Below are 16,464 nucleotides of genomic sequence, written 5' to 3' on the forward strand. Positions count from 1 at the left end.
GAAGACTGCCATCAATGCCAGAGTGAACAAGAGTAGCCAGAACCCTCTCCTCTGAACCCACCCAAATATGACTTTCTCAAATGAACCTATGCCCTGTTCCCCACTCTAAAAATGCTACTAATTCAGATCTAAGAGAATATTCAGTTGGGTTCCTTGAATTCTAAGGCAGTAGTTTAGGCATTATAATAATGATGATAAAATCTTCACTCAAAGACCTTTTTCTGCATTATCTCATTTAATCCTCACATCTACCCTACCCTATCATTATCACCCTCCACTACACAGATGAGAAAACAGACAGAAGAACTTTAAGTAACTCCATATTATTTAGAACACTGTCTCTCAAAGAGTGGGTTTGAGAAAGCAAATCACCCCTAAACGTGAAACTATGATCTGAGTTGTCAGGATGGTAAGAGATGAAGCAACACAGAACACACACATAGTTGGGACTCTAGCTCTCCCCAACCTCCCCCTCAGCCAAGAACAGGCCGTGAGACCAAGGGAAAATGATCTGCTCATGGTCTCAGACCAGTTATTGGCAAAGGCAGGCCCAGAACCCAGCCTCCCGTCTTGTATCCCTCCCCTCTTTAGTTTTATGCAAGGAGGCAGTGTGGCAGAGTAGAAAAAACAAAACCTACAACTCAAACAATCCCTGGTCTGATGATCACATGAGAAGAGAAGAAGGGATCCAATGAAAAAGAATGAAATGACAAAGCATTTTGAAAAGTCACTGTTACCTATCAGCCCCATGGCTTCAAAGAGTCTAAATCCTCCACCCACACAAGTAGTGCCTTAGGCCCCTGAGGGGTTAGCTCAGCTAAAGGGCCAGCTGCTTATTCACTAGCCTAAATGAATCAGGCTGGCAATGCTCCTTCAGGGGACAGATGGGGCAGGGAAAGGGGCTTTGTGTGGCCTTTGATCCTTCCCTTAAGCAGCCCCACTCCAGTACCTATCCTGGGCCCAGGCAACATTTCCCTAGATATAGGTTCAAGGGTCCTCTAGGAGTCCCAAAGTAGCTACCAGCAGCCCTAGAAAAGTGAAGTTGGCTATACACAGTGATTTACACAGCAACCTGCTGCCTAGCTTCCTGTTTCCATGGCAGTCCTCAGGGGTGATGAAGAGACTCAGCTGCAAGATGACCTTGGTTACAACATTCAAGAGTCACGTCTGCTTGGATCTGAGCCTGCTGTTGAGCAAAGCCAGAAGAGCTCGCTCACTGGCCAGGTGATTCAGCTTAGAAGAGCCCTAATCTGAGAGGCAGAGAGGCTCAGATGGTGCCTGGTACCTGATAATGACCAACAGCTTAGAAGAGAGAAGCCCCAGTGGCGTTCCATTTTGGAGGCAGGTCCCCTTCCTCAAAAAGAGATCCTGAGCTGTCTTTCCTGTCAATCTTGTGCTGGGGAGCGACAGGGTGGAACTGCAGCCTCAGGGGAAGGTTATGGTTCTATCCCTTGCATAAAGGCTGGAGGGAGGCTTAGGTTAGGGTGGGTGAGCAGTAGAACAATTTCACAGACTAAAAAGGCAAGAGGAACCTTTCCCCGCTTACCCTGGGATCCATAAATGTCTTAGATAGCGCTCTCAAGGTCAGGACCACCTCTCTAGAGAACTCATCTTGCCAGCACTATGCCATCCCACAAGTACGCCATGTACCCAGTGCAGCGCCTGCACACATATTTAATCACAGTTCTGGAAAGACCAATTAAGGCCTCTGTATCAGCTACTGTGTGTGCCAAAGGCCCCCTGGCCCTTCCTGGTTGTCCCCAGACACATACCAAGTAATACTTCTTGCTTTTGGGTGTGTACTCGGGGTCCCATTCCTCCTCACGGTTTCTCTTTTGAAAATCGTTGTTGCTGCTGCTGCTGTTGTTACCAGAGTAGTTGCCTCTGCCCCAGCCTCTTCCTCTGGCTCGAAATTGCTGTGGCAATAAACAGGGGAAAGGAACAAAGGGACCATGTAAGGAATGGAGAAAAACAATTCCTTGCCTTCTATTCAAACACTTTTCTGGCACAAAACAGACAACTGTCCTCCAGTCAATATGCTGGTCAACTGGTTTCTAGTCATTCCCTTTCCATTCATCTCAAGTCTACAGCCTAGACAGAGGACAAAATGGCATAAGGGCCTCCCTACACACAACAGGAGTCAAGACAAGTGAGGAAGTTCGGAAGAGAAGTCCTAAGAGACTTTCTGGCTAAGTGATTATGAACAGGAAAAAAACAAACAAAAACACTAAAAATGGAAAGTCTGGGGATTGGGAAACCACAGATTCTAGGGTCTTTAGACTGAATTACTTGTATCAAGGGCAACAAAATTAGTATTCTGATAAGAACATAATTAGAATTGGTGGGAATAAGGGCTTAGAGAAAGGGAGAGCGGGCAGGGTCTTACAAAGGTCCCTCGAGCTCTGCCTCCTCTGTCACTTGGACCCACAAAGTCTTTGGTCCCCAGTCTTGATTTGTCAAAGCCCGTGGTACTCTCCTCTCTCTCCTCTGTCTCTTCAGTGTACTCTTCCGCTTTGTAGGAGTGGGATGACTGGGAGGAAGAGGATGATGACCTGGACCGGTCTCGTGCTCTCCGGTGCTTCCTTTGAAAATAGAAAAGGCAGGGAGATCAGTAAGCCTCTAGGGTACAGCCTTTGGCTGGGGGCTCATGCATAAGCAGCACAGGGCAATCAGGAGTGTGTCTGTGATGAAAACACTGAAGGCTAGTAACCTGAAAAACAAACTCACCCCCAACATACACACCCAGGGAACCTGGGGAGCTTCCTCCCAATTCTGTCAGTCATGCTGAGTGACATATCTATGTCCGAGCCTGTGATGAACATGGGACATACACAGAAGGAGCAACAAAACATAGTCTGTGGCCTCTGGCAGCTCAGTCTAATACATGTGCACGAATCAGAAAGGCAGAAGGAAACTAACACTGTGTTGAAAGTCACGGAGTATCTGGTACCAGGACAGGCTTTATATGTTACCATCTGTTTCGGCTTTACATTAGTTCTATTTCTCATAAGAAGAACACTGCCTGTCTTGGGACAGTGCTCTAAAGACTGAAAAAACAATGTGCTTAATTAAAAACTCTACACTGACACAGCAGGCATATAGTAAATGGCAATTATGATCATTCTGTATTATTTCCCTCATTTTATAGATAGGAAGTTCAGGTGACAGAGCTGAGTAGGCCTGGATTCAAACCTGGCTCCGACTAATTATACCACTACTCCACAAACCACCTCCCCACTTTCCAGTGAGCTCAAACAGCTTTTGTCATTAAGCACAGGATTTGTCGAAACTCTTCTCAGAGTTATTTCCCATCCTTCCCTTCATCTGGGGGAAATTACAGACTGGGGTAAATCAGACTCATATGACGAGTCACGGTCTGTGTACTAGAGGTCGGGGCCAGTCCGCCATGTGGTGCTGGAGAAGGGCACCAACCACATCTAAGGTGGCAGAAAGGCTGGCTCCCAGGAGTAGAGGAGGACTTACAGGGAGAAGCCAGCCTGTGTCAGTAACCGATCACTGCTCTCCTCCACTACGGAGGAAAGTACCTTGCAACCCCCCAGCCCACCCCCAAACATTCGAGAAGATCAAAGACTTACATGTTTGAATCCTACTGGTGCCTTCTAGCATTTACTCTTAAAAAGGAGGAAATCTAAGTTATTGTCACAGGATTCTTATAACTCAAATGTTTGACTCCTAGAAATCAGTGTCATTTCAAGAGGTTTTCAAACCTAAGACTCCAGAAAGCCCCATATTTGAGTCCCAACACTGCCTTTTATTAGTTGTGTGATCTTGGGTGAGCCACTCTTCAGTCATATGAGAAAAAGTTCTTCTAAACTGAAGTGTGATATACAATGAAAAGTGACATAACTATCATTTTTCTTCTTGCCCCAGTCACAAAATACTACGGTTGCAAGAGACTTGGTCAAGGTTACACAACAAGTCAGAGGTAGAGGCATGTGTCCCAGGGAAAGAAATGAGGATCAGTCATCCAAGTCCAACCCTGAAATGCTTGAGGGGTTCTGCTCCCTTTCCACCAGTGACAGTGTTGAAGGCTACTATACCCCCACCTCCATTCCCTGGTGAGGATTATCAGATTTTTATCTGTGGGCAGCCCTGAAAGCTGCTAAGGCTCATAATGTGTAAGTAACTGAGTGGAAGAGTAGACAAAGTGGAACAGAAGATCTGAGTTTTGATGTCAGTTGTTACTGTGTGATCTTAGACAAATCGTTCTGAGTTTACTTCTTTATCTTTCAAATGCGCAAAACAGGTAGCTACTAACTATCCAACTTATCTCAAAGGACTGTTATCAGAAAATGGATATGAAAGTGCTTGCTAGATAAAGTTCAGAAACACAAAAGTGGTGTAGCTTCTTACAGGAAGGTGTGGGGTTTCAATTGTGCTACCTTTAATGAGACATGATTGAAAAGTCATGGAACATTCAAAAATGTAAATAGAGATAAGACCTTGGCATAAACACTGCCTTATGAAGTTCAACAATGCTACCTTTGTTTAAAGAATATTTGTAACACCTCTCTTGGAAGTGTCTGTGAAACCAGTTTAAAAAGTAATCAATAATCTTGTCCTATCTAGTTCCACCCTGTTTCTCTGACCAAACAGTATTATTACCTGACAACAACTTTGAGCCATTTCTAAAATATAACCTTCCCAAGAAGATTTGTGATGAGAAAGGACATGTCAAAGAACATGGCCAAAACAAATGCAAAAGGAATTCCCCTATGATTTTCCACACTGTCCCTAGAGCCAAATTAACTGCCCATCTCCCAGGAGGCCTCCTTTAGACAAGGATCATGCCTACTTTCATGCTAAAGTTCTATTTTCAATCTAGGGACCTTAACTGACAGTTAAAAAAAAGACACTGTACAAGTGGCCATCGTTCCTAACCCCAAGTTCTCTGGCTTGGAGGGTCTGCCATATAGCCTAATGGTGGGCAGACAAAGAAATTCACTCAGGAGTCTGAATGAGGTGACAGACAGGGGCTTACGTACTTCTGCTTCTTTGATCCTTTATGAGTTTTCTCTGTTTTCTCAGCTGATCTTTCCCTCGAGTGGCTTGAGTCTCGGGAATCCACTGACTCTCTTGATTTACCTCGTTTAAGATCTCTCTCTTTATGTTTTTTACGACGTTCGATATCAAGGCGGAGATCAACAGGATCATCTTTGTATTTTCCCTCAGCCTGCCAAAAGAGAAATCAAAATTTAGGTTTTGGGGATTCAGGGCTACCAACTCAACCACCCCACGAACTGTGGCTTCTACTCCACTGGAGTGGTGCAGAGGAAGCACTGGGAATGTGAGGCACCTCGCCCAAGCTCAGGAGGGATACAGGATGGTCCACAGAAGTCGCTTCATGAGGATCCTACAGAGCCCAAACCAGTTCTCTAAAATAATGATGAAGACCTTCTGCATATGCTACACACACGTACACGCACCTCACTTCGCTGTTTCCCTCTGTGGCCCAGTAAAGACGGGCTAGCCGACAAGTTGAGAAGGCCAAAATCAACTCTGGAAGGTGTTGGTTAGGCTGGCTCAGGCTTAGTCACCACGAAGAATGGAAATGCTGTTATCTTCCCCTACCTACACTGTGGCAGCTGCCCTGGGCCTATCCTCTACTTGGAATTCTCTCTCAGTATTGAGTCCAATGACAGACAATGGGAGACTCAATCAGCCTTCCAAAATGTTTAATTGTATTAAATTTCTCTAGAAAAGGCATATCAAAAAGCATAACGAATTCATAATGTGGCAATATCAAGTCAAAGTTTATTTAAAAAAAAAGGAAGGGAGGGAGGGAGGAAGGAAGGAAGAAAAGAGAAAAAGAAAACCTTTTTTTGCTAACTTTCTAGGAAGTGTAACCTATCAGGGTATGTATGTTGCAGATACAGCATGAGCCCAGCAACAACAGCGGCCTTCTACCCCAAACTATCATGCCAAGGGCTTTCGACAGCTCTTTAGAATCTCAGTGAGCAGAGGTGCAATGTGGTTTCAGGCACATTATACACTTAAGATTTGTCTCATGGAAGTAAAACCTCCTTAGGGACTTCCCTGGAGGTCCAGTGGTTAAGACTCCATGCTTTCACTGCTGAGGGCCCAGGTTCAATCCCTGGGTCCAGGAACTAAGACCCCCAAGCTGCACAGTGCAGCCAAAAACAAAAAAACACAACAAAAAACTCCCTAAAAAGAGGAAGCGATGAGTAGTTCACTTAGCATTAACGTTTTACTTATACAAACAATTAAGCTTTTTGTTGAAATAATTTAATTAACAGGAGTGGTAGGTAGTAAGTTGGTTTATTTTATCACATGGTTTTCTTTTGACAGAGGGAATGGGGCCTCTGTACCCTCCAAAGACAAAAAAAGAGAGAAGAAAAACGCAGCTGCAGCTCCCTTAGGCAGTGCCCACAGCACCTCTACTGAGTAGGCTGTGTGGGGCAGAGAGGACGGAATCTCTTCTGATGTTTCAAAACCTTGCATTTCACATGGTTAGTGCCAAGCCGGTGGGTACTTGGAGAAAAAGAAAAGGGGGATGGGAGAGAAGAGAGATTGTACAAGAGTGCCTCTCATTACATTCAACCAATAAGACAAATTTACTTGGAAAACTTAAAAATTACTATTTTTAGAAAAGGTTTCAGCAGCATCGGAAGAGCCATCTCTAATTTTAAATTACAACTCTATATGGGAATGGTGGTCAAGAAATACTAAGATTTTTAAGAACCCAAATCTAGTACCTCATAGTAAAAGACTGCACACAAGCTTTAACCTCTTAATAACAGTGTTTACGTGCACATCATTACAAATGTAGCTGGGCTATCAAAGCAATGTTTAGCTTTAAAGTAACAGTAATCGACAGATGATAGATATGGTACAATGTTAGAAAAAAATCTGGACTAGCTGCTTAAAACAGTCTACTAAGTTAAGATATGAATATTTCACTCTTCTCTGACATGCATGTCTTTTTGAAATCATGGTTGGAAATAGTGCATGTATATAGTTGATTTGATAATACTTACAAGCAGAAAAATATCACAAAAAGTTTCTTCTCTCATCATGGGCACTTGTTCCAAAACTCCTCTCTTTTTTTTCTCAAGCTCACCTCAATAGACTTTGGGGTCATTTACCATATTCTAACCACTTCACAAAGGTTGTTGATACATTTAATAAAAATTAACCCTTTGTAGTTCATTTTTAGAATTATGCCCATCCTTAAAAGAAAAACACAAACTTAAGTAGAGAGTAATTTAAACAAACACATTTCTGTCAAGTTCATGCCCAACGCACTCATTTTGTTGGAATTACTGATCAAAGCAACAGTTCACCTTGTAGCCAGGTTCCCGGGGACTTTTCATTTCGTCATGAGCCAAACCATGTTTTCTGAATGTACTGGGGGAAATGTCTATCCTCCTAAAATTGAAAACACAAAAATTGTTTAACATTCCATAGTGTGAATATAGCACCTCAGTTCGTAAGGAGAGTGGTGCAAATCATAGGCATTCCTTTTTATTACACTTATGTTGTTTGCTTATATACTTACACTCTCCCATAGATGTCCATGCGCGTGTATGCATACACAACACATATACACACACTCTCTCTCTCTCTCCCCCAACTTTCCAAACTCAAACAGAAAAAACATCTTATTCCACCCAGTACCATTACAGCCAGGAAAACAGACTCACCTACAGCCGTGCCTATAATTTCAAATTCACATCAAGATTATCTATGCCCTGCTAACTTCAAAAAGCAGTTTTCATCTTGGAAATTAAAATATAATGGTCCTTGGGATTTCCCTGGTGGTGCAGTGGATAAGAATCAACCTGCCAACGCAGGGGACACAGGTTCAATCCCTGGTCCGGGAAGATCCCACATACCATGAAGCAACTAAGCCCATGCACCACAACTACTGAGCCTGCACTCTAGAGGCCATGAGCCACAACGACTGAAGCCCGCGTGCTTAGAGCCCATGAGCTACAACTACTGAAGCCCGCATGCTTAGAGCCCGTGTTCCGCAACAGGAGAAACCACTGCTCAAGGAGAAGCCTGTGCACTAAGAGTAGCCCCTGCTCGCCACAAGTAGAGAAAGCCCGCCACATAGCAATGAAGACCCAACGCAGCCAAAAAAATAAAATTTAATATTTTTAAAAATACAATAAAAATAAATAAAATAAAATATAATGGCCCATTATTCACCAATAGGATGAGGTCCAAGTGAGAAACAACTGCCTGGCATGACATAAATCCCCAAAGACCCTAAATCCAAGACTGTTGTGCAAACATGGTCCTCCTACCTCCTGCAAAGGTTCAAGAGCTGACTATTATATAATTAAAGACCAACTTTGTTTCTAGACAAAGTCCCTATTTGCTGAATGAATAGTCTCCAACAACTGAATGTTTAAACCTCTGGGCTTTTAAACCCTTTGACATAATCCTATAAGCACTCCCACCTCCAGCCCCCACCTGCTGCAAATTCTTCCAAAGGAAGGACTAATATATGAAATACATGGGTTGCTTAAAGAAACAACATCTAGGGCTTCCCTGGTGGCGCAGTGGTTCAGAGTCCGCCTGCCAATGCAGGGGACACAGGTTCGTGCCCCAGTCCGGGAGGATCCCACACGCCGCGGAGTAGCTGGGCCCATGAGGCATGGCCACTGAGCCTGTGCTCCGCATCAGGAGAGGCCACAGCAGTGAGAGCCCTGCGTACCGCAAAAAAAAAAAAAAAAAAAAAAAAAAAAGAAACAACATCTACTCTATATAAAGAAAGCTCACAGTGATCTTGGGTTACTGTTTGCCAGCTCCCAAGAATACAAAGGTTCACTTATACCAAAAGGGCTGTTTTCCTCCAGCCCAAAGTGAGAAACTTATAGTCATCAAAGCATACCCCTTCCACTACAAACAACCACTATCCTAGAGCCTGGAGGGCACTACCTTAAATTCTGCTGATAATGTAACTAACAAATTCCAAAAACAAGACGAGTTTATTATCTGATGAGCAGACTTTTATGACCACCTCTACTGTAAGGCTGAGGTCCTCACCTGTGAATCTCTGGGCTTTTCTTGTTTTTAGCTGCCTCCTGCTCGGTTCCTCTCTTTAGGTATTTAGTAAAGCGTTCATGCAATGTCATTCCCGAGGACCCAAAGTGATGCTCTGTGGGGAATCAAAGAAAAACATATCAGGCTATCAAAGGCACACCCAACATTCAACTCGTGTGCATGGACCTACAACCACAGAGATGTGACTAAAGTAGTCAAGTCCATATAAAAAACATTAGGAAGAAGAAGGAAAAAATGGCTGGTTCAGACAAAATCCAATGTCTGATTTCCACTGTAGGACATGGATACAAAGAGAGAAACTAGAGCTTACTATCCTTTGATTCAGAGCACCAGCTCCTGCTTGAGTTCCAATTTCAGATGGAACCTATAACTGGCCCAAACCCAGATTCTACATGACACTCCCCAGCCTGTCCACCTCCATTTGCCCAGGAGATGGCAAAATAATGTGGGGAAGATATCCATCCCCCAAGATCTTCAAGAAGCCTCTAGAGGATTCTAGGTACTAGACAGGAAAAGACAGAGGGGCTGAGAAAGCCACCTTCATACCTCCTTTTCAAGCAATTTAAACCTTCACATGAAGGATTTTACTTATTCTCATGATCACAGGTTACCACTAGCATTTCATAATGTTCATCTCTGTAATTAAAAAATGGAAACTTCTCCCTGGAAGAAATTTCCTTCAAGCTAGCCCGCAGCTTCAAAGGCCCCTATCAATGAGATAAAGATCCCTGATAGACTCCCCCATTCCCCCACTCATCCTTCTGCTTGTTAGAGAGGAAGCTAAGCACGTGGAAAGGGACCCTGAGCAGGCTGGGGTCTGGACTCACCTTTAACATGGTGAACGATGGTCACTATATGCTGGGCAAACAGTTCTGAAGGGCTCCGCTGAGACTGAGCTGACTGTATGTGCTGGAAAATGGATCGAAATTCCTGTTCCTTTTTGTTGCTATGAACTAGATCCCGACAAAGCTTTCGTTCCTGAGCCAATAAGCCACTGGGTCTGAAAAAGAAACACAGGGAGGCCCAATGTAACAAGATACACAGAAAGTCAGAACGTTTAAATCCTAAAAATGAAGAGCGTGCTTTAAAAGAGTTAAATTTATCTGTAAAGTTCCTTTTTTAATTCCTACCAAGGTAAAAAGTAACTTCAATGCACCATAACTATGGGAAAAGGCATCTAAGATCTCTCTCTTCCCTTTTCCCCGTTGGAATTTAATAGGAACAAATGGGTAGGATGAAGCATTAAACCTCAGTGATTCTGTTCTGGGGGTCTCTGCTGGTTTTAACAGATGACAAACAGGAAGGTGTTTTTAAAGACCAACTAGTTTGGCCATCCAGGGCCACTCAGTGAAGTGACACAATGCAGCAAGAGTGGGATGTGGCAACAATGCTGTTCAGGAGACTTCCAACTGGCTTTGCAGTTTTTACACCAGGTAAAAAGCAGCCTGGGCTTCATCACTCTTTCCTTAAGTTCTCCTGCCCCCAGCCCCAACTTTAAAACTGTTACATTATTTCATGAAGACCTGTAAAAATAGATATTGTGACTTAGCTAAGAATGGAAAAATGGACCCTGCATGGTTCCACAGGCAAAAGACATCTCAAGCACATTTAGGAAGGCAACAGGACGGGGGTGGAATGGGGCCGGCAGGGGAGCTTACAATGTGATGAATAGAGTGCAAGAGAGAAGCAGAGGGGACCCAGCATCAAAAAAGCCAGTCACTATAGTGTAAAAAGACGCTTCACCACTGCTATGATACTGCCCCCAACATATAACTGCTCAGTGATGCACACTTCTCCACTGAAAACAGAGACACGAGGGTATACACACTGAAAATGAGACAGCGGGGAAATACATGAGGGGCCTGTCCTCGTTCCAGAATGACCTCAGAGAGAGAGGTTAGGCTACTAAAACCCTGAGGGTCAAGATGGACTACAGCTCACCTGGCAAGGTCCTCATCAAAAGAGTCCATCCGGACATTGACCTGGGCCTCTCGAGTAATGGAAAAGGAAGACTTCCCCGTGGAAAAGTCTCCTTTGGCTCCTAGCTTCTCTCGGCTCTCAGAGGTCTTTCTCGGGGGAGGTGATGAGCTTTTCTCCTGGACTGCTTTGTAAGCAGTCACTCGGAAATTTTTTTCAGGCACAAATCCCCTGTGCCCACTTTCGGTTCTCTTGGGTCCTCCCCGATCCTCCTTTTTGGATCTCTCTGAGAAAGACTCTTCCTCCAACTCCTCCGTTTTTCTTTGCTTTTCCTTCCCTGGCGGTGCGTACATCAGGCCCTCCCATTTGCCTGACTTTTCCTCCTCCTGGTTTTTGTTTGCACCTGCTACAACTTTCGACATGAATTTGGGTTCATCATCAAACTCAGATTCCTTCCTTCCTTTACCCTTGTCTTTATCTTGATCATCCATCTCCTCCTTGTGGAAGTCAGCCATCTTCTTCTCAAAGTCATCTCGGAGCTTATACCTTTTAGGAGACTGGCTACCCCGGAAAGGCTTCTCAGTATCAGTTTTGGGAGCAAATGGATCAGATTTCATTTTTGTATCACCCAAGCCCGCATCAGAGAAGCTCCCTTTCTCTTTCATTTTCTCTTTATCAGTATTTGTTTGTTTCTGTTCCTTATCCTTTCCATTCTCTGTCTTCTGCTCATCTAGATACCTAGTTATGAAAACACAAGGGAGACACACACAAGAGGCTTCTTAAGCAACTTGATCTAAAATAAACTAGCACCATGTGCGTACGGTGTTAGGATTCTGCTTCTCTAATAAGCATGTCTTGTGGATTCCAGTGTTACGAAAGGAGTCTTGGTTACCTTCCATTAATTTCTAAAAAACTGCTCTTCACAGATCTATGAACTTGGCATTTAAGAGAAAACTATATGGTCTATGGAGTTGTGTATTAGAAAAACAAACAAAAACAAAATAGCAAAGGCAATTTTTAGGATACTGAAAAACAAAAACCTACTTACCTGTAAGTGGTCTAGGAAAAAAAAAACTTAAGGTCTTATCCAACCTTCACTCAGCCACTTAAAATCTGCTTTCAGCAAAGTTAACATAGAATGTTCAACCTTGGACTGTTTTGCTTTTATACAACTCACATTTGGAAATACAAGTCTCAAAAGAGACTTCAAATTTGCTTCAAGTCACCTAGAAGATCTAAGTATGAAATATACTGCAAACACAAATAAAAACAGAATACATGTTAATTGGGGGAGGGGGCAAAAATCATCCTACTCATTCTTATGGAAAAGCAGAGCTCATGCCCAAGTGTTCTAATGAGATTCATAGTCCTGGCAAGGAACAAAACTTGTATTTCAAAGCAGACTTACTGAAAGCTGCAAAGTACAGATTCTGAACGTCTCATTTGTACCATGAATGGAAAAAGTCTGATCATGTTATAGTTGCATTAATATGACAAAAAAGAACCAAAGGACAGCAGGGCAGCAAAGAATATGCTAATAAAAGGAAAAGGTGGGGGCAGGAGGGGAACCACCTGCTCTGTAAAGCCCTCTTAACAACCTGGTCCCAGTACAAATTCCCTGTTATGTCTCTGCCACCCCAATCCATCCAACCACATAAAAAAGATTCAAGTTCCAACTCAGTGTGTCCCCCAGGGTAGAAAGACAGAGACACTGTTATGTCCTCTCCTAACACACAGCCTGGTTGGCTTCTACTGGGACATACACCCACTTTGTGATTTTAAAACAAGGTCTTCCTGGACTAAGCCTTGGACTTTCCCATTCTGCCCAGTCTCCTCAATTGGAGGGTGTGAGGGTGCAGCTCTCCACCATGATGGACTGATGCAGATCGATCACAGGAGATGGTAGGTCCTAGAGGGTCTAACAGCTCCAACAGCCATTCATTTTGGTAAAGACCACATTTTTTGATGGCTGACCCACAAATCTCTACTGTTCTCTGGCTTATACTGGTAGAATCCAAGGTAAACTTTAAATGTGAAAACATCATTGCAGAGTAGTCTAAAGAAACTTTATGCTGCAATACAAATTCAGGAAGGTAGGAAAACTAGAGTTAAACTAAAGGTTTCCTGGGGTGATGCTTTAAAGTTTGCTAAATGAAAAGTTGAGGAAACGGGATTACCTTATTACCATTAATCAGAGCTCTACAGATCACATTACAACTAAACTGCCGGCTGGTGAGATAAAAACAACCAGACAGGGGAAACAAGATACTTGCCTCTTTGTATAGGCTGCTCCGCCTGGAGCAGCAGCCTCCTCTTTCTGAGATGAGCCATATGTGGAGCCAGTTGCTGGTGGACTCTTACCCATGGGGCTCTTTTTGGATGGACTCAAGGACCCCGAGCCATGGTCAAACGGACCTTGGTGTGCCCCAGCCTGGTACCCAGCACCACTCTGCAGAGCTGAGCCCATCTGGGATGTGCTGGAAAGCGGAGGGCTAGGTTTGGGCACAGGGCTAGGACGAGGTGACCGCCTCCTCACCACCACAGACTGGAGGGGGCTTTTGAGAGCCGGGCTTCGCTCCCGAGGACTCAGCTCAGACACGGCTGAGGCCCGTGACGCAGAACCAGCACTGTATGTGGTGGCATCTGGCCATGGCTTTGAGCTCTCAGACGCTTTTGTGTCTTGAGAGGTGCCTCCAGAGAACGGCTGCTCCTTGGCCTCATCTCCCTGGTTATCCCCGGCAGCCTGAGACGGCCGGCTATCCTTGGAAGAAGACTTTTTCTCCTTTGCAGACTTGCGCTTAGAAGATTCAACTCGGCTGTGGTTGGAGGAAGAACGAGAGGATGAGGAACGCCTTGACCTGTCAGAGGAAGACTTATCGGAGTTTCTAGAATGGCTCCTGGACCTTGGTGAAGGGGACCTTCTCTTTGGGGACCGGGATCGGGAACGGCCCCGACGAGGACTGTATGCCTGCCGGTAATTCTGCCAATTTGAGCGGTAGTTTCCATAGCCTCCTCGGTTATACTGGCCCCATGGATAAAAGCCTCTGTTGCGCCCACGGAAATAATAGGGCCTTCTATAGCCTCTGTTGTGACCTCGGAAATCCCGATTCTGATATACTCTTGGGTGATTTCTCTCTCTGTTATGAGCTGGAGAATATGATCTGGAACGAGACCTAGAACTGAAAGAGGGGCAGGGGAGGGAAGAAATGTTTGAATTTTTGACACAAGCATTTTTACTCAAGAAAAACCTGCCAACAAAGAGGTAAATCCCTCTTCTTATGCATCATTTAACTTCAGTGTTTTCAAACGAAAGGTACAAACTTAAATAATTAATTCTACTCTTATGGCCACATTAAGTACAAAAATAAAGAAGCACTTTAACAAATGAGACACTGAGATGCTTCATTAATACTGTAGCACATTCTAAATGGAGATGTATTTCTATAGTGACTGAGAGAATATAAAAATGTTTCTAATGTGGTAAACTAAACAAACACCATTTTAATATAGTATACTACTTGCTAAGAGTTTCAGAGGCACAGAGGATTGTACAGGTAGGTCCCTGGGTCACTGGAAGTGATCCCTGCATGCTGTGGTACCCAGACAGGTAACTATTCAGATCCTCTGGTCCCACACTGCTTACTCCCCATCCTATCCACCTCTCTCTGTCTGTGCAGGGCTAAATTCTTAGCTTCCACTAAGACTTGGGGTTGTATAAAAAAAAGTTACAACAGGTCTAAACCAAAGAATGCTTAAATAGGGACTTAGAGAACTCATCTGTTCAAAGCTTAAAAGAATTTTAACTGAAATGAGATCAGCAGCAAAGCATACAAATATTGTTGTTTTTTTTTAAACTGGGAATCTGGAAATGGTCTCATTATCTAGAAGGTCAAGTTTCTGTGGCTGAACTACAAGGTCTTACCCAGGTGCCACAAGAGGGCACCATCTGACCATAAGACATCAAAACACACAAGAGGGTAGCAAAGAGGAACTACAAAAACAGCCCCACACTCGCACATCTTTAAGGTCAACCTAAAGCCTAGTGGTGTTCTTCTTCATTTAACAATACAGAACTCTAATTTAGCAAAGGTACATTTCCAGACCGGTGGGGATTCAACAGTAACCTAACTCTGTAAAAATTACATGTTCACAAATGCCAGGCTTGTCAATGACAGGGAGCTGTTCCCATCAAAAAGCCAAAAACTGTATTTGTTGGTGTGGAAAATCCAGTGGCGTTCTTTGATACCACTTGTCATGTCAATTATGATATAGAGCGTTAATTAGTCACTACACCTAAGTAGTTAACTAGAAATATGCAAAATTACTAGAAAACTCCAAAAATATTTTCTTTACATATAGAATAAAAACCCTTCAGTTCATAAGCAGGACTTCTCATATCAGACCTAACTGGAAACAGATGCAAATGTGACAGGTTTTAACAACTAAACAGAATGTTATTTTTAGAAAGAAACTTACACTTAGAAGATAAAGTGGGATTGGCTTCCCACTACTTACTACCCAGGTTCTTTATCTACTCCAAGAACAAAAGGAACTAGTGAAGATGTAGCATAGTGATGGTTGTTAATGGTTGCTATTTAAGTACAATTTAAAAAAACAAACTTACCTTTCACACTTTTCATTCGAAAATAGAACAATGTAAGAAAGAAGGGAGAGGCAGATGCAGCTATGAAACTGAATATGACCCAATTTAATGGCTGTACTTGAGGGAGGTGATGCACCACCAGCACTAAGGAGGGTTTTATTCATGTTCCCATCCTCAGAGGCTACTGCTGCTTCTGTCACCAATTACTAGTGAGGGCCCTGCGGCATACTGCATCCAAACCCCGCAGTCACTGCACGGATGCAGGAATATGAGTCTCTGCAGATTGCAAATTAATTTATTTATGAGAAGTCATTTAAAAGGATACAACAGTCTGTGAAATACAAGGAAACAACCAATTTTCTCCAATTCTGTAGAACTCAGCAGTTAAGTTAATTTAAAGGTATGGTTTCTCAAACTCTCTGGACAGTATACTTTCCTTGTAGGAGAGGGAAAACAAAAGAAAAAAATCATGAAACAGATAAGCCAGAATTAAAAATTGAACATCCAGTGGCAAATTTATCTGTTTCTAAAAAGCAGAGAAGTCAGACTAGAATCAAATATAAAAACTTGTTTTCTAGTGGAGATATTCCTCCAAAATAATCTTACAGGTATTAGGACAGCACATGGAGTGGCTCTAGACCTACCCCGGCACATACTGCCTGCATAAGGTATCTTTCCCTCATTTGCCAAGTTGATGACCATGCCAAATGATCTGTAGAATAAGGAGAAGCGATCTGTCCAGAGAGATCCGCCCAGAACTCTAGCTATCAAAATACTTCAGAGCTGGTAAACATTTTTCAATTTGGGTTATGTCAGTTCAATTTTCTCTCTCAGTTTTGGTTGTACAGCCTCTTCTTTTTGAACCAATTATTTAGTTTCCATTTACT

General features: G+C 43.3%; 1 protein-coding gene across 4 annotated transcripts in view; it reads right to left on the reverse strand.

Moving 5' to 3' along the window:
* The window catches only part of THRAP3 (thyroid hormone receptor associated protein 3), a 76,196-nt gene that overhangs the window by 1,582 nt on the left and 58,150 nt on the right, over nt 1–16,464 (reverse strand). For all 4 annotated transcript variants that reach the window (XM_030869192.2, XM_030869198.3, XM_060307832.1 and 1 more), the window contains 8 exons: nt 13,248–14,153; nt 10,999–11,712; nt 9,885–10,057; nt 9,040–9,151; nt 7,326–7,410; nt 5,007–5,194; nt 2,387–2,582; nt 1,773–1,916 (listed from right to left, as the gene is read on the reverse strand). In XM_030869192.2, coding sequence (XP_030725052.1) covers nt 1,773–1,916; nt 2,387–2,582; nt 5,007–5,194; nt 7,326–7,410; nt 9,040–9,151; nt 9,885–10,057; nt 10,999–11,712; nt 13,248–14,153 — 2,518 coding nt within the window. The remainder of the gene's footprint in view (nt 1–1,772; nt 1,917–2,386; nt 2,583–5,006; nt 5,195–7,325; nt 7,411–9,039; nt 9,152–9,884; nt 10,058–10,998; nt 11,713–13,247; nt 14,154–16,464) is intronic.

Source organism: Globicephala melas, chromosome 1 (genome assembly GCF_963455315.2).
Source record: "Globicephala melas chromosome 1, mGloMel1.2, whole genome shotgun sequence".
Lineage (NCBI taxonomy): Eukaryota > Metazoa > Chordata > Mammalia > Artiodactyla > Delphinidae > Globicephala > Globicephala melas.